This window comes from Motacilla alba, chromosome 5 (genome assembly GCF_015832195.1).
Source record: "Motacilla alba alba isolate MOTALB_02 chromosome 5, Motacilla_alba_V1.0_pri, whole genome shotgun sequence".
Lineage (NCBI taxonomy): Eukaryota > Metazoa > Chordata > Aves > Passeriformes > Motacillidae > Motacilla > Motacilla alba.
In genome coordinates, this window is record NC_052020.1 from 6,315,206 (window position 1) to 6,336,700 (window position 21,495).

Below are 21,495 nucleotides of genomic sequence, written 5' to 3' on the forward strand. Positions count from 1 at the left end.
TGGGAAAAGCAGGAACGATAACCCTTTCAGTAGAAGCCACTGAAAATTGGTAAAAAAAATATGACTTTTATAATGTATCAAGTATTTCCACCAGGAACAGAGCAAGGAGGAGGCATAATATGAGAGAGGGGCATGTCTCCATGCTCCTAACAGCAATCTTACTGACCTTGAGGTTTCATGGATTATGGGATTCATCCCGTTTGCAGTTTTCTGGCAAACCTTGTGATTTACACCTCTGGTTTGAACTCTCCCAGGTAAGACTGGGACATTTTCAAGGAAGAAGCTTCATGCCCTTGCTCCATTGAATAAAGAAGTACAGGAACACAGCAAGGGCTCAGAGACAAATCCAGGTGGGATTATCAGAGTCTCCCTGTAAGGTACAGCTCACGACATCAAGGCACTCAGCCCTCACCCCAGGTGCAAAAGCAAAGCTGATCCCAATCTTGTTTCCCTTTTTTTAGAATACAGGAACAGGCAGATTCCAGATTAAAAATAAAGGCTGTGCTTCTACCTCTGAACCTGGGCAGGTTTTGAGGACAATGGGAGAGTGGTATGTTTGTTAGAGGATATTTATTTAGTTATGCTTCCTGCTGAATGGGACCAAAAGAAAAATCATACACAGCATGTACATATAAGTAAATTAGAATTTCATTTTAATTATCTTCTGATTATTTTCTTTTGAGTTACTCATAAAAGTGACCAGCCTTTAGGTCTGGTTATATTAGAGCTGTCACAGTTGCACTGTAACACGTCCAGTGTGGTATTACAACCACACTGCATGAGGTTAGGCACAAATTTGGAAAGTACAGCGTGCATGACTTGATAACCTACACTATTTATGAAATCTTCTCCTAAGCAGGAATTCCAAAATGCCTCTGGCAGTGTAATGCCTGTGGTGCCTGTAGTTTTGTGGAGCGTACACAGTAATGCCTAAGCACTCAATTCAAACAGGAACTAATCCTTGCAGAAGATCCTGCCCTCTACGCTTGCTAATTCTGTTCCTCAAAGTGATTTCTTGCAAATACAGCACACCTTTAGTGACATCCGTGGCTTAAGCTGTGTAGCTCAGTGACTCTAAACTTGTGAAGGTGTGCACTAATCCTCTCTGTGCTCTGATACATTCACTTTGGTTCTGTCAGAAAGCTGCATTTGCAGGAAAGAGCTGTGTTTGCTGGATGTGAGGGTCATGCCTGTGACAGGGCTGCTCTCCAGCCAGAGCATGGTGCCTGTATCCCCCCGAGAGATGAACACACCCGTGCAGATTCTGGGGGCTGTGGCAGTGAAACAGCAGGCCAAAGGTCTGGGATTGCAGGTGATATTGAAAGCGGCTGACATGTCCACACCAGCTCAAAGCCACGCGGCCATAAACCAGGAGCTACAGAGCCATACTTGCAGTTCATGGAGCGATTGCAAGATGCATTAGAAAAGCAAATAGTAAATAAAGAAGCCAAAGAACAAATAATACCTCAGTCAGCCAGAGATAATGCTAAGGAAGAGCTGTCAGTTTTCTCATGGCTTCTGTCGGCTCGAGTCAGGATTCTGTTTTTCGGCTTTTAGGCCTTTGGCTGCTGGTCCACCACCACAGGGGGCAGTCAAAGTTGGTGGGACTCTCTGAAGAACATCCCCTCATTAAACCTTTCTAACTGAACCTTGAGGACCCATTGCTTGTAACAATTTTCAGTGTTGCCCTTTGATGAGAGAAAATAGGGGTAAGACAGGGAGGAACAGCCAGGGCATGGGGCAAGGCTCTCTCTGTTATAAAAATCCTTTCCAAACTTTAGAAAACCTTTCCAAGTAGCCAGTATGATGGAGGAGCCATTAATTTCCTACAATTTAAAATGAAAGTATGAGAAGATAGGGCCTCTTTTTCAGACTGAGAGAAGGATTTACATGGCAAAAGGTGTCTCTTCCCTGCTGCTGCCTGGAAGCTGCCCTTCAGCTTCTCAGTGTGTCAGAATGCCCAGTCACATTCTCAGGCATTGGCTTGTGAACAGACAGTCTCACAATCATCTGTGGTCTATTGCTGCAACACCTACAACTTCTACAACTGGAAAAGACTAAAGAAATCACAGGCTCTGTTTCCAGTATAACTCGGTTTTTTCCCATATATTGTCCAGTGTAGTTTTTCAAGAAGCTAATAAAGTATTATTATATATTAGATAGATAGATAGATAGATAGATAGATATAGATATAGATATAGATGATATAGATATCTCACACACATATATTATATATATCACAGCATTTGCTAAAAAAACCAAAACCCATCACTGTGCAGGTGACAATTATTTTTCAGTTGTAAGGCAAAGCTTGTGGGTAAGCATGTTATGGCCTAGTTCCTAATACTGTATTCAACACAAGTGATCCATTCTTTTCCTAAGCAGTTCATTTGTGCAGTTCATTTGTGCAGTTATATATGCAGGGTATGACTCTTCAGGCTGTTCTGTGTAGGGATGGGAGTGGGACTCTGTGATCCTTATGGGTCCCTTCCAAATTAGGACATTCTATGATTCTCTGGTTTTTCTTAGCATTTGAATTCAATTCCTAAAACAACTGTATAATAATTCATTTACCCATAAACTTCTTGATAAAAATTGGATAATATTTTTTTTTAGATGTTCATTCAGGATGATCAAGTCTGGAGTGGAAACTTCTGTATTTGGTAGTGGCAGTAAATTTACAGTACTCACAGAATGAATTCCTAGTCACCACGTGGAGCACTGGAGTTGAATATGGAGTATGGCTCTGAATTTTGTATTCAGATAAACAAAACATATCTGCATCAAGTAATAATGTACTGAGTGTCTAACATAATGTAGTACAAAATATGTAAGAAGGATATTCTACAATACAGAAATAAATTACAAAAAAGTTATGTAAAACCCCCAATCAATAACTGTCCATATTTATACATATAAATATGTCACAGCTGACAATATTGAACTATGCCAAAATACACAGTTAAAACAACAGATGCCTGATGGGCTTCTTTGTGGTCAGGGAAAACCTGACTGATTCAACAACTCAGGAAAAACAACCTATCAATATTTGCAAGAGTGACAAACTCCCAAAAGATGGCTTCAGTCAATAACATCTTTAAATGGCTTATGAAATTCTGGTCCCCTCAGAGTTGCAGCACAAGAGAGAATTTCACAGCTGTGAAGCTCAGCCCCTCCGAGCTGGGGAAGTACATTTACGTGATGGAAGTTGCCCTCACACTGGGAAGGACAAGTGAAAACTTTGCTTCCTGTTTCCCTGGTTGTAGGCATCAAGCTCCAGCTGGTCACTGGTAAAATTTCAGAGGTCAGTTATTTTCCTGTAATGATCAGGGCAGGTGTTAGCCAAGAGAAATTTCTCCTGGATGTGCTGACACCTCTTTAACCTGCAGGACTTCTCACAGCATCCCAAGCAGCACTTTGATCCTCTCACCAAGTGAGTCTGAGGCACAATTTGTTGCAGCAGGTTTGCTTCCAAGGGAGCTATCAAGAGGCACTAAACAGCCTGAGTCATAGCAGCCACCTCGATATTGTCCCAGCCTTTATTAACTTCTCAGCCACCCTGAAGCACTGATCTTCAGAATGGAAAAGGTGATAGGGTTAAAAGCTGGTTATTCCTGACAAATGGCCCATAATATCAGCCTTTTCCTTCTTTGACTGCATCTCTTAAATGACAGCACAAGGAAAGAACTCACTTTTGAGTGACTGTACCTGTTTGATTTTTCCTTTGAGTGAGCTGTGAGCTAAAGCAAAGGTGCCTCTCTTGAGCAAGGGGTTGGACCGAGCAGAATTACCTTCTGACACAACATTTTTCTGCAGCTGTGTGCCAGCAAGGCTTTCTGTCCTGCTTATGTCCCCTGCGAACTCATGGAGGGACACAAAGTGACTGCGCAGGCTCTGGGCATCAGTGTGGGCAGCAGCTGCCTCGGACACAAACCTGTGCTAGGGGCTCCTTCCAGGTATTTTCCCTCTCCTTCTATGTCATCCACCACCCTTCAGCTTTTGGTGACTGACAGAGAAGGAACCAGCTTGGGAAAGATGAAGAGAAGCTATTGCACAAAGCCAAGTAAGCAAGATGAACATACTCCAGAACAGCTGCATTTCCCTTCCCTATAAACCCTGGAATGTGGCCTTGAAATTGCTAATTTCAAGGATCAGGTAATTATTTTTTTTCAGTCAAGAATGAATTATTAAGTTACAGGAAGCAGGTCTGTGAAAGTCTGAATTCACGGCTCAGTCAAAAAATGCAAATCAAATCAAAGAAATCATTTGATGCAATCCTTCCTTTGCTATTTTTTAAATGAAAGAGCTGGATTTTCCTCTTAAAAAAAAACAGTGATGCTTTGTAACTACAAACAGGGTTTGCAAATTTTCTAGTACTTTTCTGGAATCCTGATGTCATCAACACAGGAAAGGGTTGCAAATTACTCTATCAATGAAAGAGATGGATAAATCTACTTAAGGGAGCTTGTCTGTGTGAGGCACAGGAAGTTATTGTTGTAATTATTATGATCAACAATTAATAATAACTCCTACACTTCTTCTGGTGGGGACTGTCCCATTGCCATAGACACTTCAGACCTGTCACACCAGAGTTCATGCAAACTTAAGAGTTGGAAAAAGCTTCGTCCTGCCCAAACCATGGGGTTTTTTTCTGACTGTCTCTGTGGGTTTCCTCCTGCAGACCACAGAGAAAGGCGCAGACATTTGTGGCTGCTTGTCTGTGAAACAGGCAAATCACTGAAATACATAAAATAGAACAAAGGTTTCCCAGTCCCTCACAGGGTGCCTCATCGTTTAAATGTTTGTCATCTCCAAGGACTGCTAGAAACTATAACCTCATTTACCCTGGAGAACTCTGGTGGTCTAGCAACAGAGTGACTTGAATTTTGTATGCACATGGATGGCTGGTTTTTTCAGATATGTTTCAGAATGAGAATTCAGCTTTTACCGCATAACTGTAGATCCACAAAGGTATATTTTTATCTTTAAAACCTGCTAGGAGTAGAAAAATTGTTATTATTGCTTCACATTATCTTTCTTTTCTTGGAACAGGATAACGTGGATCTTGGTGACCTTATGTTTTCGCTCTGCTACCTTCCAACAGCTGGTAGACTAACTATTACAATAATAAAGGCAAGAAATCTAAAGGCAATGGATATCACAGGAGCATCAGGTAGGAATGAATTTGATGCTCAGTCAGGATTTCAGTCCCATTTCCGTCCCAAGACACAGAATTCAACACTGTCAAATCCCAGAATGTTCTTTGTGAGGGGGGTGGTTATACTGTGAGCTCTACTTGAGTACAGGAGTTGATGAGAAATAAATAACACATTTTAGTTTGCTTAGATCCAAGCAACAGCTTAAAACAAGTTGCTCTCTCAAAAGGAGTGCAAGATTATTATTTCTAATGCCACTGCAATTCAGAGTAAAACAAGCTGGCCAAAATACACTCCCAACACTGGGAATTTGTGCAGGAGACTTTTACAGCTATGACACAGAGGCAGACTGGCCCTCTCTGACAGTCCCCAAGAGCCACTGAGCCAGTTCTGCTGTTGCTGGCATGTGGAGAAAATGGTGATCATCCCAGAATCCTTTCAGCAACCCTTTCAAAAGCCCACACTAAAAAGTATAAACATAAATAAGATTTCATAGATTACTTTTAAATACTAGCAGGGAGTTGTAGAGCTCAGAAAGGAGCTACAAAGAAATAGCTTTTTTTTTTTGCTATATTCAGGAGTTTAAAAATAATTATAATTCTCTTGAGAAATATAAGCCACTAATTGTTGCACTTTGAATTGTATTTAACCATACATCAGTAAATCCCATTGTGAAAAACATTGTCATCTTCTGTCTGTCCTACAAATCTAACAAGTAATTAGGCTGCTATAAATAGGCTGAATACACAGGCTGTTGTATAAAATAGTCATGTATAACATGCTTCAGTGGATATTTTAATACCCTTTGAGAAGTTGGTACACAACAAGTTGCTTCTTGAACCTAAAAAGTTCATTATAAGCAGTCAGCCAGGTAAAGCTTTCAAAGCTGCACTGCCTCCCGTGTATTCCATGGGGACAGAGAAGCTCAAATTCCTGTCAGGTCCAGGAGATTAATCCTGCAAGCAGGTATGGGCACACAAGAAGTCTCCCTTCACTTTCCATTTGCATTTGTCAAATATCTGCATTGTTCTTATGACCCACACAGATCCCTACGTGAAGGTTTCTTTAATGTGTGAAGGAAGGCGGCTGAAAAAAAGGAAAACTTCCACCAAGAGGAACACCCTAAATCCCGTTTACAATGAAGCCATAGTCTTTGACGTCCCTCCAGAAAACATTGACCAAATTAACTTGTCGATAGCTGTTATGGATTATGACCGGTGAGATGCCTGTAGCTGTCAAATATTGGCTGATAAAGTCTTGCACGCTGGATTTGCACCCAGAAAGAAAGTTGTTACTTTTTTTTCCCTATTAGCGGGGAATTAATGTCAGGTTGAGCTTGGTAGAAGTCTCCAAATTTTTTGTTTTGCCAGGCAGAACTTCCTTACTAAGTTTTAAAATAGAGATTTGCATCCATAACTGACATCAGTAAGCTGCAGATGTGTTTGGCAGAACTGAGGTAACTGGGCATTTAAGCACTGATGTTCAGTTTGTTTATGCTAAGCCTTTACATACACATGCTCCGTTTATAAAGCTGTATCTTAGAGCCTGTTTGCCTTTGCAGCTAATTACAGAACACAGGCAAAGAACCTTTTGTGTGCTACAGGGGGGGAAATATCAAATTGTTCTGAGCAGTGGGAAACACAAAGAGCAAGCCTACGTATTTCCTAGTGCTTTGTGTTCTCCAGGCAAGAATTAATCCTAAAAACCCACGGGTAAGGTTTCTGATGAAATATGCAACTGGTGTGGTTCCAAAGGTAAAATTTTAAGAAAAAAATATTATGGACCATTTTCACAGTGTAGGTCACAATGAGGTCATTGGAGTCTGTCAAGTAGGCAACAACGCAGAGAGTCTAGGTCGCGACCACTGGAACGAAATGCTCTCGTACCCTCGGAAGCCCATCGCTCACTGGCATCCTCTTGTGGAGGTAAGGCTCTGATTCATTGCTTCCCCCTTGCAATGATCTTGAATGTTCTCCCACACGGCTTTAGAAGTTGGATAAAATTTTATGAGCAAAGCCAAGATCCGCGTGCATGAGGTAAATCCTAGAAAGGGGTTTGGAAAGGCTTTAAAGTTGAGGTGTGACGCACAAGTTAAGTCTGGTCCTTTCAATTTTAGGGAGACAGAAGGTAATTGTTGTCTATAATAGACGGACAGGAAAACACCAAACATTACACACTCGAGGGTTTGGTTTTGCTTTTGAAATAAGATCTTGTGTAGCTCTCACCATTAATTGATATAAAGCAATGGACCTTGTTTACAGAACAATCAGGGCTTATTTTTTTTATATACAACAACCTCATTTGACTTCTTTTCTTGTAAGAATATATCATCCATGGCACTAGCACATCTCAAAGGATGCCTAACTGCACTGACAAAAATATGTTTAAGTGTCTTTGGAGATCTGAGGCGCTCATAAAAAGCGACAAAATCAGAAAAGCTTTTCAAGGTTCCTATGGCTTTTTTTTTGTTTTGTTTTGTTTTGTTTTTTGTCTTTAGGGCCCTATTCAGCAGGAATGTTATGCAGGTCTTCTGCGCTTGGATGGCTGCCGAAGAGGCTTCCTCACCCTTTTAACCTATTCAGCAGAAATTTGGCATTCCTGTTGAACTCTTTCTTAGCCATATCCTCAGGGGCTATTCCACAGAGTCCAGTGGGGTAAAGATGTCCTTTTAATCCCTCTGTCTAATCCTCTCCCCAATACAGGGAACACTAATCCTGATTCATGAGACACAGAAGTTCATCAAAGATCAAACTAAATTGCTTCCTAAAGTTACCATGACTTGCTGCCATTGTTGCTCTCACTGGCTGAGTCAGGCAGTGCTCCCAGTCAAAGGGAAGTATCTTGTTCATGAACAGACCCAGAGTCATGGGTCTCAATGTTGAAAGACAGGAAAGAGCACAGTACCCATATGAAGCCAGGAACGATGCTGTGGGCACTAATACTTGGAGGCAGGCAGTTCACAGCCCCTCTGAGCTTACTTTGTGCACCAGAGTGCAGCTGTGTTACCACAGTGCCACTGAGGATTTCCCTGCTTGGTTCTGAGCACTGGCCATAGGCAGCTCCAGAAAAGATTGTCAGGCATTATGAAGATGCTGCAAGCTGGGAAGAATCCCACAGTCTTGTCCTGTGTCCATAAGGAATGGTGTTTCCTGGTGCCACAGTGGCACAGTCTGAGCAGGGAGTGCCCACAGGCTGTGTGGCAGGAGGAAGGCTCGATGCCTTCTCAGCACAGCTGCTGCCAGCAGTGGGGCAGCTCTGCCCACGTGTTTGTGCCCCCAGTGACAGGGTAGATGCTGGCTGAAGTGCCACGCTTGAAATGCTGACCTGGGCTTTTGGGAGCTCTCAGCTGCAGCCTGGTGTTGACAGGAATGTCCTGACACAGCACACGAGGTGTGGTGTAAGGGTTACTATTGCCCAGAGCACAACAAGTGTCTCTTAGCAGAAGTTGTCTACATCCTTATATCCAACCTGTCTTCCCTCTTTGATAAATTTCATTGCAGCCAGAGCCCACAATTAGGTTTTGACAGCTCTTCCCTTTTCACAGGCATCCTGTTCTTTTCATACATGCCTGGCTAACTTCTTTAGATTTCATTACTGTGGATTGCTTTTCATGTCAATGAAAGCTAAACAGAGACATATTTCTTTCCTTCCCAGGAATCAAGTGGGGGAGGGTGTCCAGCGCATCCAGGCTGTGCAGAGAAATACATACACAGCATATCATTTTGGTTCCTGAATCAGGATTAGACTCAGCGAGAGCTTCTGGAACCTCTGTGGCCACAGCCATAGGACCCTGAGTATTTGCTGAATAGGACCCTCAGTCTTCTACTGTGTGAAGAGCTATTGGTTTCAAATAGCGTGATGTTATCCACTTGTAGCATTAATTCTCCAGCTGACACTACTGCTACTGATAGATTATTTGTATGGTCGTAAGCATTACCCAAATTCGAGTCATCATTTCTGTTCAGTAGAATAACCCAGGTTTACAAGCAAAATGATAGCAATGTAAACCAACAAATATGGGAAGCAGCAACAAATATTGTCCTTGTATTTGCAAAAAAGGTGCAGTATTGTGAATGATTAGCTTTCTAAGTATTTTTTTTTTAAGAATGATTGCCATCTGATACTTTTTTTTTTAATGACAAGTTGTGTCCTCAGTCTCAGCTGGTGCCTCCTTTCACCTGATGGTTCCTTGCAGAAATCCTTCAAATCTGAAAAACTCTAAAAAAAGTTCTGCTGGGTGAGAACAAGATGCATATGGTATTTGTAATGACAGTGTGTTCTTTGAGAAGGGAGATAACCATCTGTATAACATGGAGGTTGTTAGTCCTCAACCTTTGTGGATGATTTTCCAGTTAACCTTTTCAGAGTCGTGTCCACGACGCTGCAAACTGTTGGAAGCGTGTCCCAGGTGGCAATGCTGGATCATACAAACAAACACACACACCCCATGTCGTCTGAAAATGCTGTTCCAAATATATAGTGCCTGTGAAGACTTCCTTTATTATTTGTGGTAGAGTTAGCAGGGCTGTTTTACATGATGGTATATTGTAAATTCTGACAAATTCTGACCATTAAAAGAAAATGAATCAAAGCACTGCATTTTGTCACGTAATGAAATTTGTACCCCAAAGCAGGAGACCCTGGAATAAGTTTTTCACCACTCATTCAGCCATGCATGGAGTTCTCTCATCCTCCAGTGTCTTCTTCAGAGAACTTGACTCCGGTCATTACATGGGAATTTCTTCTTTAAAAGATGAAAATGCAAAGTATGGATGTTTTATACGATACAGCTGTCTGCTGTGTACTTACAGAGAGGGAGCCCTGGTCATTAGATAGAGTTCAGATGAGTTTATGTGCACACACATTGCTTCACATCTTGTATGTGATGAGTGCTCACCAAGCATTTTGGACCTGCAACTGTGCTGAAACAAATATGCATGCATAGATTTAAAGAAATATCTAACATTTTGATCTCAAGTCTAAAAAATTAGTTTTATAACCTACCAATGAGGATCTTCCACAAAATCAGAATTACTTGTGGGTAAAGAATATCATGGAACTTGCAGGAGATCTTGGATCTGCTGTAAATGTATGCTGCAGGTATAAATGAGAGTTCCTGTAAGCACAGTGGTTCTCAAAAATCTCATGACACGCCATGGAGAATACATCTACCACAGGCAAGGGTATACCTGGCAAACTAAACAGCACTTCCAAACCTGCCCAAGCACAATTTCAGGAGGGCAACCACTGGGCATTTCCAAAAGAATGAAAATAATGTTGCCATGGCAAAACTGTTTCAGTGCACCTCCAGCTTTCTATCAGGGGGCCAGTGGTACATGACAATGTGCGTATCTGTCCATGCATCAGCCTCCCCCCAGGCAGAATCCTGTGCTCTTTACCCAGGAGACACCAAGGGGAGGTGGGCTTGAGCAAAGGAGGAGGAGCTCTTCCTTGGAGTGGAGTTCTCTGATTTCCTGGACAAATCACTCTACATTGCATCTCTGCCTGGAACGCAGAGTGGGCACGCTTCCCACTGCAATATTAGCAACAGAAACTGCTGGGAAAAGGGAAAACACCTACACAGCAGGCTCAATTTGTGTCCATGGAAAAGTGCAGGAGCCTTTCTAGGATTTGTCCCCAGCAGCTCAAAGGGACATCAGCTGAAAAAATAATTGCCAGTGGGTTGCAGTTCTTCTATTTTATCACGATGCTCAGTTTATTTAACGCTCAAGAGTCTGGCATCAAAAGAATTATTTTGAATGGAGTTCTACTAAAACAGGGAAAGAAATCTCTGTGACAGTGAGCATTTAAAGTGGAATCCAGCAGACTTCAAAGGCTTAGAGATGAGGAAAACCTCCTAAATTTATTGAATTCTCCTAATTTTTGCTCATGACTTGCAAACTGTTACTCAGGCTGTGGCATTACTATGTGCTTTTTACAAACACCTGCCTTATCATAGTAGTGCATCTATGGAGTGATAGATATTTTCTATATTTGGATACTTCACTCTTCACCTTTATACTCCACTTAACCAGTGATATTCCCTAGACCCTAAATGTTTTTTTGTTCTGGTTCTGGTTGGCCAGTGGACTGCTGCTGTCTTTGGACTGTATTACAATAATACCACAGCCTGCTGGAAGGACCAGAGGATAGATAATTCTGCTACAAACTCAGCTGGAAACCCAGGAAAAGCTATGGTCCCAATGCTGCTCAGTCTTTTTTTCTCTTAACTATGATTCTCATTGGTAATTACCAGTAGACTCACAGGAATGATTTCAAAGCTGAAACCCTAATTTATTTTCTTATTTGCTGTGAATGCATTATCACACTGTATGACAAGTATCGTAACCCGAAAATAGAAAAGAAAATCGCTTAGAAATGCATCTCAGCAAGATTTTAATCCCATTTTGCTCTTTAACAACGTGCTATTAAATTGTTACCTCTAGTTTTCCATAACAAGCCTCCATGTCAGGTGCTGTTCTGTGAAAAAGCAATGAGTGGCAATGGGAAAACTTTCAGAGTTACTGACAGTGAGGCCGAGTACCATGGACAGTGGCCTGATATTCCCATGACAAAACCCTCACAGCACATCTCCTCTGCAGCTGAGTGCTCAGATATCTCTTTATCTGCTTCCACCGAAATCACAAGACATTAAAAGCACTGCTGTTTATTTTGTTTCACTTTTCCCTGCAAATTGCCCTGGCAGTGGATAAGCAAACATTCATCTCAATCTGGGGAAGCAGGGACTACCAGAACAGAAAACCAATATGTAGCATAGAAGACCCAGTGTTTAAACTGTTCTTACCAGCCATTGCATGGCTCCGTTTTCCATGCCAGCAGATCCATAAAACACAAAAGCAGCATGTGTGAGACACTTGTTACGTAGAGGTACAATTTAACTACTCATAGGGGAACTCCTGGATCAATATAAAATGAAACAACAGCAAAGGCCAATGCAAAAGAATGAAAAAAAAAGAGGTTGCTTTAGTCCACCCTTCTTGGCTTGAGGGATAGTTGCTGAGGGGGGTTTTGGGTTGTTTTTATTCTTTGGTTTGGTTTGGTTTGATTTGGTTTACTTTGGTTTAGTTCATATGTTTTAAACGCCAAGCATGGTATGTAGTTATATTAACATGAGCACCCAAAGCCAGAGACACAAGAGATGTATTGATTTACGTGCTTATCACCTAGCAACATTCCAGCACTGAGGGAACGTGTCTAAAACTGAAATAAAAAATAGCTGAAAACTCTTTTGGTTTAAAAGTAACAAACAATAAATGGGGACCAGGAAATTCAGTTGAAAAATATTTTTCAAGTGTTTGACCCAGCTAGAAATCCATCTGAAATGACTTTGTTGTTAATACATTTTGTTTGAACAGAAGGAAGTGAAGAAAGCTGATCAGGTGACTCCATCTGAAGCGTCATTGATGAAATGCTTTTTTCCCCCTTAGAACAGTTCATTGCCAAAAAAAAAGCATCTCAGTATCAAGAAAGAAAACAATGGTTCTCTTATCTAGTAGAAAAAAAAAATCATATAGTGAAAGTAATCCACAATACTGTAGAATTTAATAGAAGCCCCCTGTGCTGCAGAAAAGGGCAGCAGGACAGACTTGGTGACAGCAGCACCTTGAATCTTGCTGCAATTAGTGCCACCACAATTCGGTGCTGAAGTGACAGCCTGGCAGCGCGTGAGCCTAGCTGTGCCAGGTGCCAGCTCTATTCCAGCGGCACCCAAGGCCGGCTAGTTGCAGGAGTTGTGTTCACAGTTCTTTTCTAATCCAGTGGGTTGGGCAAGGAACCACAGCTGGAAGTTCTCCAGGGCCCTGCAGCTCTCTGGGAGCACATCCATCTCCTTGGAGGAGCACAGAGGGCGGTGGCGGCGCTGCCCGGGGAAGGCGTCACCCGCGGAGCGAAGGTGGCGCACAGAGGGGGAGGTGGTGGGAGGACTTGCAAACATCTGGGCTCTTCATTTGTTCCTTTGTTTTGTCTGGGCTCTTTAGTTCCTCCTCCTTTCTGCTCCAACGTAGACATTGTAAAACTGAGGTGTTTTACTCGGTTGCATGCCGGCCAGCTGCCATCCTCGATACCCATTGCAAAGGTGCGTGAAGAGAGGTGTGTTGTTTTGGTATACTTTTGGTTTTGATAACACATCAACATTGTACTATACTTTATTATTTCTTGTTCAATAAGTAGTCCTGGTATCTCTATGTTTCATGTCTACTTTTGGAGAGCAGGGCCGTACCTGTATCAAGGCTCTCTCAATTAGGTGGGCATTTTGTTTGTTTAGTAGAAATAATGCATGATTCTTTTCGCAGTGATGGTTTGAGGGACAAAGAAATTCTTAATTTTGTAATATGTATTACAATCTTCTGAACACAAGTAAAAATGTACTGTGATTTATTTATATAAATCTAGTCTGAACAAATAAGTTTTGATCTTAATAAAAACTGTAAGAAATTGTGCAATTGTAATTTATTACTATTTTGTATTTAATAAATATTAAAGTTCAATTCATTATTCAGAAAGCCAGAAAACACTTTGGAAATGTTTTTGCTCAGTTTTTCTCCACAGATAACATTTTTTGATAAAGTACATGAGGCCAGAGAGAAAAAGCTTTTAATTTTACAGCACTCACACATAATTTAGGAGTTTGGATACTGAAACCTCCTCATGTTTCATCCCATGTCCACAATCATCATGGCAGAAAAATTATTTGACAGCCAGTGGTGAATCTTATCTATGTTTCATATTAAGAAGAAAATCAAGAAGCTACAGAAGTGCATCTATCAAGTGACATTGTGTTAAATTACCAAAATTAGTAATTAGCATGGCATGCTGGCAAAATTAGCAGTCCCCCTGTCAACACCTGACATGTAGCTCCAGGAAATTCTGAGAGGCTCCCTGGCAGAGCCCAGAAACAAATGGAAAAGAGCAAAAATATATCTTGTATGACCACACAAACTGCGCCCAAAAAGGTAGCACTCCTGTCCCTTTTCCTTCTCTTTTACACCTACTGAACTTACATATCCACCAGCAAGATCCCTGCCTGTACATGACTTCTAATTAAGAACCTCTTTGTGTCTTTAGGGATAAGTTCAGTCTCTCCTCATTTGGCAGATCTGGCCTGCTTGCACACGCCACATTAATGCAGGGCTGCTGACACGTGGGATAAGACACAAAACAATATTCCGTGCCACTAAGAAATTAATTCCGTTCTGCTCTCTTCTTGGGAACATCTGATATCCCAGATGCATGGGAAAGAGATGAGAACAAGCCTGTAGTTTTGAACTGGGTGCTGTCCTTAACAGTGGGAACACCTTCAGGCCTTGGGTAGACTCCTGCTGGGGTACTGGGAGGTGGAAGATTGGCAAGGGACACATCCATAGGAATTTTGTCCCTGGCAGTGAATGCAGTGTTAATTATCCCTCTCTGTCCCATATGTTGCTATAAAATACACCTCAGCAGAGGAGGTGTATGAACTTCAAAATTGTTTTTAATGTCTTTCAGTAATACTGGTTTGCACGTCTCTGTCTCTTTGTTAATAAGCAAGCAAAAGCCTCTTCCTCTGTCAAAACAGGCCCACACATTTCTCCTTCTGAGACACTTTTCCAGCAGAATCATCCTTTAAGTCTTCATATGTAGCCTACAGACTTGAAAAGAAACGGGACAGTGGTTGCAACAGCCTGCTCATGACTGCAAGCCAAAGTTTGAGAATCCTCCCTGGAAAAGCCTGATCAATAGCAGGACATCCCACATAGCCTTGAACCTGAGAAACCCTGTGATCCCGCCCAGCTGATCAGCGGTGAGATGGAAATTAGGGGAGGCGCCTGGTTAGTGAGGAGCTCTGCTGGTTAGTGAGGAGCTCTGCTGGCTGCTGCCTGTGACTTCCCGCAGGGGGAATGCCTGGTGAGGACACAGCAAGCCTGAGAAGTGCCAGAAGTGACAGCAGCGGGAGTGCAGGGATGTCCCCCAAGAGCTGAGGACACGAGCTGCTACAGAGAAATCAGTGCCTCAGCAAGGAGCAGAGGCACAGAACAGGGCTGCAAGCTCTGCTCCTAAAGACAGGATCCTGTCAGGAAACCTGGGGACTCCAAAAGTAACCTTTCTGGGGAAGGAAATCAGAGTGTCTTGTTCTGAGAACGAATTCCTGTCACCTCTGACAATATTGTCACTGAAATTTGTCACAGTGGGCCCTAGCAGAGGTTTCTCATGTAAGCAGCGCATGTTTTTTCTCCCTGATTGGTGTTCTTATATTGCCATTTAAATAGAATCACATAATTCTCTGGGTGCACTTATGCATTTATCATTCCCATATTAATTAACCACACACTTCAAGCTAGCCCACCACACCATCCAAAAGGTCAGGGCTTTAAACCACTTCATAACTTGCCAAAAAACATTCAGTGAATTCATGTTCCAATACCAGCACATGTAGGAAAATCTGTAAATGTTCCAGGACATCAGAAGTGCCTGCACAGTCTGGTTCAAAAAGCTTGAATGAAGCTGTCTCATATTAAAAAACCATTTAGAAGCATCAGAAATGTCAATAAGCTAACTAGTGTTAGATCCTCACCCAAAGATAAAACTGTCAATAAAAATATTTTGTTGGAGTGACCATTCTTAATAATAACAACAACAAATTCTATACTGAACCTTTATCTTGTCATTTTCAATTTAGCAGGCAAAATTCTGCTTCAAGAAGGTTACTCTAATCCTATCATTTATATTCTGGTAACTGACACAAAAGAAGTTTTAAAGCAATATATTAAATAGAGTTCAGCTACATTAGGTAGCCATTCCATCCTGAAAATGGAATATAATTTTAATAACCATCTTTTCAAAATGTAACAGTTTGGATCCTTTTCAATAACTTTTACCTTCCTAAAAAAAATAATATATCGTTCCCAACATAAAATAATAGTTAAAAAAAAAAACAGATAGCATCTGAAGAATAGTCACATAGCTTAGAAAAAATTCCAAACTCACCAATCAGTTTTTGTATTTTAGTGAAACTCAAGTCCAAATATTTGCTGTCCTGGTGGAAATATCTCTTACATCTGCCAGAAGATAACCTTTGATATTGGTATTTCCTCACTTCAAAACCTCAGCTCTCCAAACATGTTGGCATTTTCCTTTCAGTTCAAGTGGGTTTAATATAGACCACATTTCAGGAAAAGAACAGTAAGTCCTCAGAACATCTTTTTAAGTCTGGCCCTGAACCAATTAGAAATACAATTTTGGACAATAAATAAAATAAGTTTTGCTATTCTTATCAGGAGCTAAGGCTTTCTGTCAGATTTCCCCAAATTAATTCATTTCTTGCCTCTTTACCCAATTGTTTGTAAATGCCCCAAGACTTCTTCCCTTTCTACACTACTTAAACTACTTGAAAAGTTAAAGTGGATTGAAACAGAAGGAGCAATTTCCAATATGACATTGGAGCTGCATCATCTCTTGATGAGGAAGGACAGGAAGTTAATTCCTCCTAATCTTACTATAAATCCATCTTAAATAAAAATTTATTGTTCCAAATAATAGGTTGAGAATTCTCAAAAAAAAAAATCCTTCCTTTCATCAGGAGCATGTTTAAGATTTGGTGTGGGGCTCTGCTGAACTGCTTTTCCATTTCCTCCAATCTGCCTGAGAACTGGAGCCCCACTCTGCCCCACTCCCTTTTCTGCCCCTGCCCTGCCAAGGCAGAGCAGCACATTTCAGCTGCACCTTCAAAGGTTCTGTGGCTTTTCAGAAGATCTGAGACCACTTGCCTTGGAAATCCCACTGCCAGCAGAAATAACTTCCAAGCTGTATCTAGATATATGCCTGACAGATTTTCATTTTAACTGTCAGCTGGTATTATTATTCTTGTTGTTGTTGTTGTTATTACTACTACTATTATTTGGGGTTTTTTTTTTACTTCTGATACCTGCTGGTTTGCCTCCTCCTATCCTCAAAACCTTTCCCTCATCCTCAGTGATTTTTCCTGGACAGATGGGTTCGGCTGTTCTCATTCTTCACATGTGAGTTCTCCCAGTGAGCCCAGGTCCAGCAGACAGGGCTGGTAATGAGCTGCTTCAGCCTTCACTCACATTTCATCTGCCACTCACCTCACAGCAATAACATCTTCATTACAAAGGCGTGTGTTTGCTCTTCAGGTAACACTCCAAAATTGTAGGGATGTCAGGACTGCTGCAGGATGTGAGGACACGACAGAATTAAGTTGCCAGTTTTCAATTTAATGAGTTAATAGTAATGGCCAGGCCTGAAACACTTTTGATGAATGCTGCAAAATCCAAGGTGACAGCAAATCACAAAATCAATAGCTACTTATGTCTGTTCCTGAAGACATCAAACATTTGGTGTCTCCAGGTGTTTGAATAAGTATCTTAATAAAATGTTTGAGGCCATAACACAGCCTGAGATGTCAGAACATTCTGACACCTGTCTGATGTAATGTTCAGCCACACAGAGAGCAAAGAGACAAGTGAGAGAGCTGTGTTTATAAAAGGAGTTACCAGAAGATTCAGGGGAACAGACACAACCATCCAGCTGTCCAAATGACAACAATTAAATGAGAAATATCTTCTGGAATTTTTATTTAATCCAAAGGCACAGCAAACTCTAATGCTGCTGTCCTTAAGAAAAAGGGACTCTAAAGAAAGGGGATTTGCACTTACAGCTCTGTATTAATTTCCTTCCCCCTTTGGCACCTGCTGTGAACAGTTTCAAGAAGGGTAATTACTTGTGACAAAGAAAAAAAAAAAAAAAAAAGAAAGCTGTAAATCACCTGAGTAAACCCCACATTTCAGGGTTTAAGAGGAGTCAGCAGCGCTTCAGTGGGCAAAACACCCTGTATTCAGTGCTGACAATTCCTGGCTCCTCACAGAAGTAAAATGCCTCATGTTTCTCAGAGTATGGCATTATCTTGTTCCAAAACTGCATTATTTCTCTCACCCCACTCCCCTAACATCCTGTCACATGAATGGCTTTCCCAGTTTGCTAACAAGCCTCAGTTTTAATCTGTGTACTCTGTTTGCATTGTAAGGTGTTGGTAGATGCAGGGAGCAGCTCCTGTGGGTCAAACCTCCACACCAGGAAACAATTCATCCTTTCTTTTCCACATCCAATGCCTGCAAACAAAACCTGAGTTTTTGACACAGAAGATTTGATGCAATACATTAAAAAAAATAAATCATTCCACCCAAACCATTCATGCTCCATGACAGTGACCCCAGATGGAGGTTATCATAATAATACACACGATACTCATAACAATTCATGTGTGATTCCACATTACCTCTGTTTAATTCACCTTTCTGCCTCAAGTGTTCCAGCAGTGGCTTTGGGTTTGTTTTGAATTTCCTAGTAAGTACCAAGGGTGTGCTGCAGACTGTGCCTAAAATAGCATCTGCTTTGTAATTACTGTCTGGAACCTAAATTACAAAAACCTGTTGCTCCATGAAAAGATATAATTATTGAAAAGATCTTTTGCACATGGTTTGTCTGCATGCTCAACCATCAATTAAATCATTACCATCTAATCCTGCCCATAAATGGAACTGCACAGATTCCCAAATTCCTGAACCTACAAAAATTTGTTTCCAAGTGAAAAATCACCATGCTTATTGAATAACTAAGGGAAAGCATAATTCCTCTATGGAGATTGGAGCTCCAAGCAGAGCCTTTTATCTCTGTTCTTCATGGAGGGCTATACAATCACCAAGTTGTTCATTGAGGGGTGAAATCAAGTCTGGTTTATCCACTGCAGGTACGTGGGATAAAAGCTAATTGATCCCAAACCTATTTTCTGGGCACCAATCTGCATCTGCCATCACAACTTCAGCCTGGCAGCACAGCCTTTTTGCTCCAGAATTTTGCCCAGACATCCCAATTTTGACTTTCATTTTTTTTTAAATTTTTTTCCTACAACCAAACAGACACATCAGACACTCATAAAACTTTTGAGCTTTCTTCGTTCTGATCTGCTTACCGAAGGAACAGGACAGGAGAGGGGGTGCATAAACACACATTTTCGTGCTGCCCAGGGCTGTGTGTCAGGCAAAATCGAAGGACTGGTGTGTAAAAGGTGTGCAAAATCAAAGGACTGGTATTTCAAAAGCTTAAAACAAATGCTTGCTACCCTCTTGATCTCCTTCCACCTCCTGACACGATTCCTGTGCCAAGTGTGACAGCTCTGAAGCAGCCCTGTGCCAGGGATGCTCTGCAGGGAGAACTCAGCGTTCCCTTTCGGGGCTCCTGGGGAAAGAACCAGCAGAGTGAGAGCAGGAGGCACCCACCCTCCCCTGATGGGCCTTTGGAGCCTTCACAGCATCACCAGTGCCTGCAAGCTGATGGACAAGCTGTGTGGGACCTTGAGTTTCTAGTGTTTTCCCTTCTGCTGCTGGTAAAATTTCCCTTATCTGTCCTTCATGCAGATCATCTCTGGCACAAAGACTTCTTTTCCTCCAATGTAAAGATTTCTGCATCCCCCTACTGATGGCTGTGCTTGTGTTACAGTAATTGTGAGTAATGTCAGGCAGGGATGTAAAGGAATGCCCCATTTCCAGTGAGAACCAGCAGGGCTCAGTTGGTAATTAGCTTATAATTAGGAGTCTGTTCTCTCAGGTTAAGACACTGTAAAGTTCCAGTGAATTGTTAAGCTATTCACAGCACTCTGATGCTACTAAACCAGGAAAATATGAAGTCCTAAAAATACCCTAATGTCAACACATCAGAAATGGAAGGGTGGGAAATCCAGACAAAATAGAAATCCATCTATAGTGGCATCTTCTACACAAGAAAATGGTGAGACTTTGCAATATTTAATTTGAGGCTACCTGACCAAGAAATATTATCTTTAAAAAATGAAGTGAGCTTTGCAGTATTTCCTTTGATCTATCTTTAACTATAAATCACAGCCCGGGTAATCCTCTAAACAAATTCTCCTTCATGTTATATTTTTTCATTAAATAAAGTCAGAAACATGTTTTCCTACATCCTGGTGTCAGGAGTGGTGGGCATCACTCCTGATTATGTGGAGGAAGCTGAACAAGCCCAGTCAAGGAAGATGACCTTCTTCTATCATGAGTCCTCACATCATTCACTGTGTCTCTGGAAAAAGCCCCGTGGTGGCTTTAGAAAGATGAGGGTTTGGGTTTTACTGAACTGGATGAATGAATTCCAGTATCAGTGTGGACAAAAGAATGCAATCTGATATGAGTATTTTGCCTTCAGTCCCTGACATTTCCTTCTGCACTGCCTACTCTGGGCATTCCTCTTGTGTGCCTTGGTTTGTGTTCTGGAAATAAAAGCATTTCCCCTAAGCCAATAAAATGAAAAACACAGGACATGTCCTGGGAAGTGCTGAGAAAAGTACAGTGTATTTCTCATCTCCAAAGTACAGGTCTATTTCTCATCTCCAAAATAATCTTACTTCACACATCCTTTTGCAAGTAATTTCCTCCTTCCTCTGCCTTCCTGTAACTCCTTTGGCTGCACGTACATAGAAGGTTTTCCCTGGGTATTTATACTTTTCATTGGAAGTGTATTTCTCCTTCAGACACACAGAATTTATGCAAAATGTGTCCCACTAATCATATCTCCCCTAGAAAAGTGTATTTCAAAGGATCAACCATTTATTTCATCTTCTGAGCAAGAAGCATCCTGCCCAATGCATCAGGAAATGTCCCCCGGGATGACACCTGTGCAGCATGAATTTTGCATGGCTCACACATGCAAATGAGAGTTTTCATACAAATTCACACGACTGGCTTGGAAGCTCTAAGCCTTCAACAAAACCAGGGAACAGAAGATCAAGGAGAGATCATTTCCAAGTGGCGCAGCTCAGAGTCTGTGTCTAGTGCTTCCTACCCCTGAAAATGGACTTTAGATGCAAAAAGCTTAGCTCCAGCTCCAAGCCTGCCCATGAAAGTTCCATGAAAGGTGTTGATACTGAGCTCAGACCCTGTGCTGCCTCACAGGTGTAAAGTGATGCCCACACCTTCAGCTGGAATCCCATCAGATGGTTTTTTTTTCTGTCAAGATGGTAAAGTGGAGAGGGTGCCAGCAACGGTAAAGAAACTGAAACTGAAAAGTAAAGAAACTTTTATAACTGATTTTAAAAAGGCTGCTTTTGCCTCATTAATCTAAATTACTCTTGAAACAAATTCAGAGAAAATTGAGATATTTCCAATAACCCATCATTATGTTTGCCCAATTGTAAATAAGCCACTATAAAATTTGAAAAGGGAACATTTACATAACACAATAAACATCATTTAAGAAGTTATAATCTTCAAAATTTTGTACAAGTATGATTATCTAAATTACTGACAATGTCTAAGAA

The 21,495-nt window shown here is 41.4% G+C and overlaps 1 protein-coding gene across 3 annotated transcripts in view; it reads left to right on the plus strand.

The window, feature by feature from the left end:
• SYT9 (synaptotagmin 9) overlaps positions 1-13,624 on the plus strand; it is a 66,869-nt gene extending 53,245 nt beyond the window's left edge. Inside the window, exons 4-8 of one of the 3 annotated variants that reach the window (XM_038138310.1) lie at positions 5,053-5,173; positions 6,202-6,373; positions 6,952-7,081; positions 7,654-7,810; positions 8,811-13,624. In XM_038138310.1, coding sequence (XP_037994238.1) covers positions 5,053-5,173; positions 6,202-6,373; positions 6,952-7,081; positions 7,654-7,761 — 531 coding nt within the window. In that variant the 3' untranslated portion in view covers positions 7,762-7,810; positions 8,811-13,624. The remainder of the gene's footprint in view (positions 1-5,052; positions 5,174-6,201; positions 6,374-6,951; positions 7,082-7,653; positions 7,811-8,810) is intronic. The other 2 variants (XR_005257086.1, XM_038138311.1) reach the window with 2 other exon arrangements.
• Positions 13,625-21,495: the final 7,871 nt, after the last annotated feature.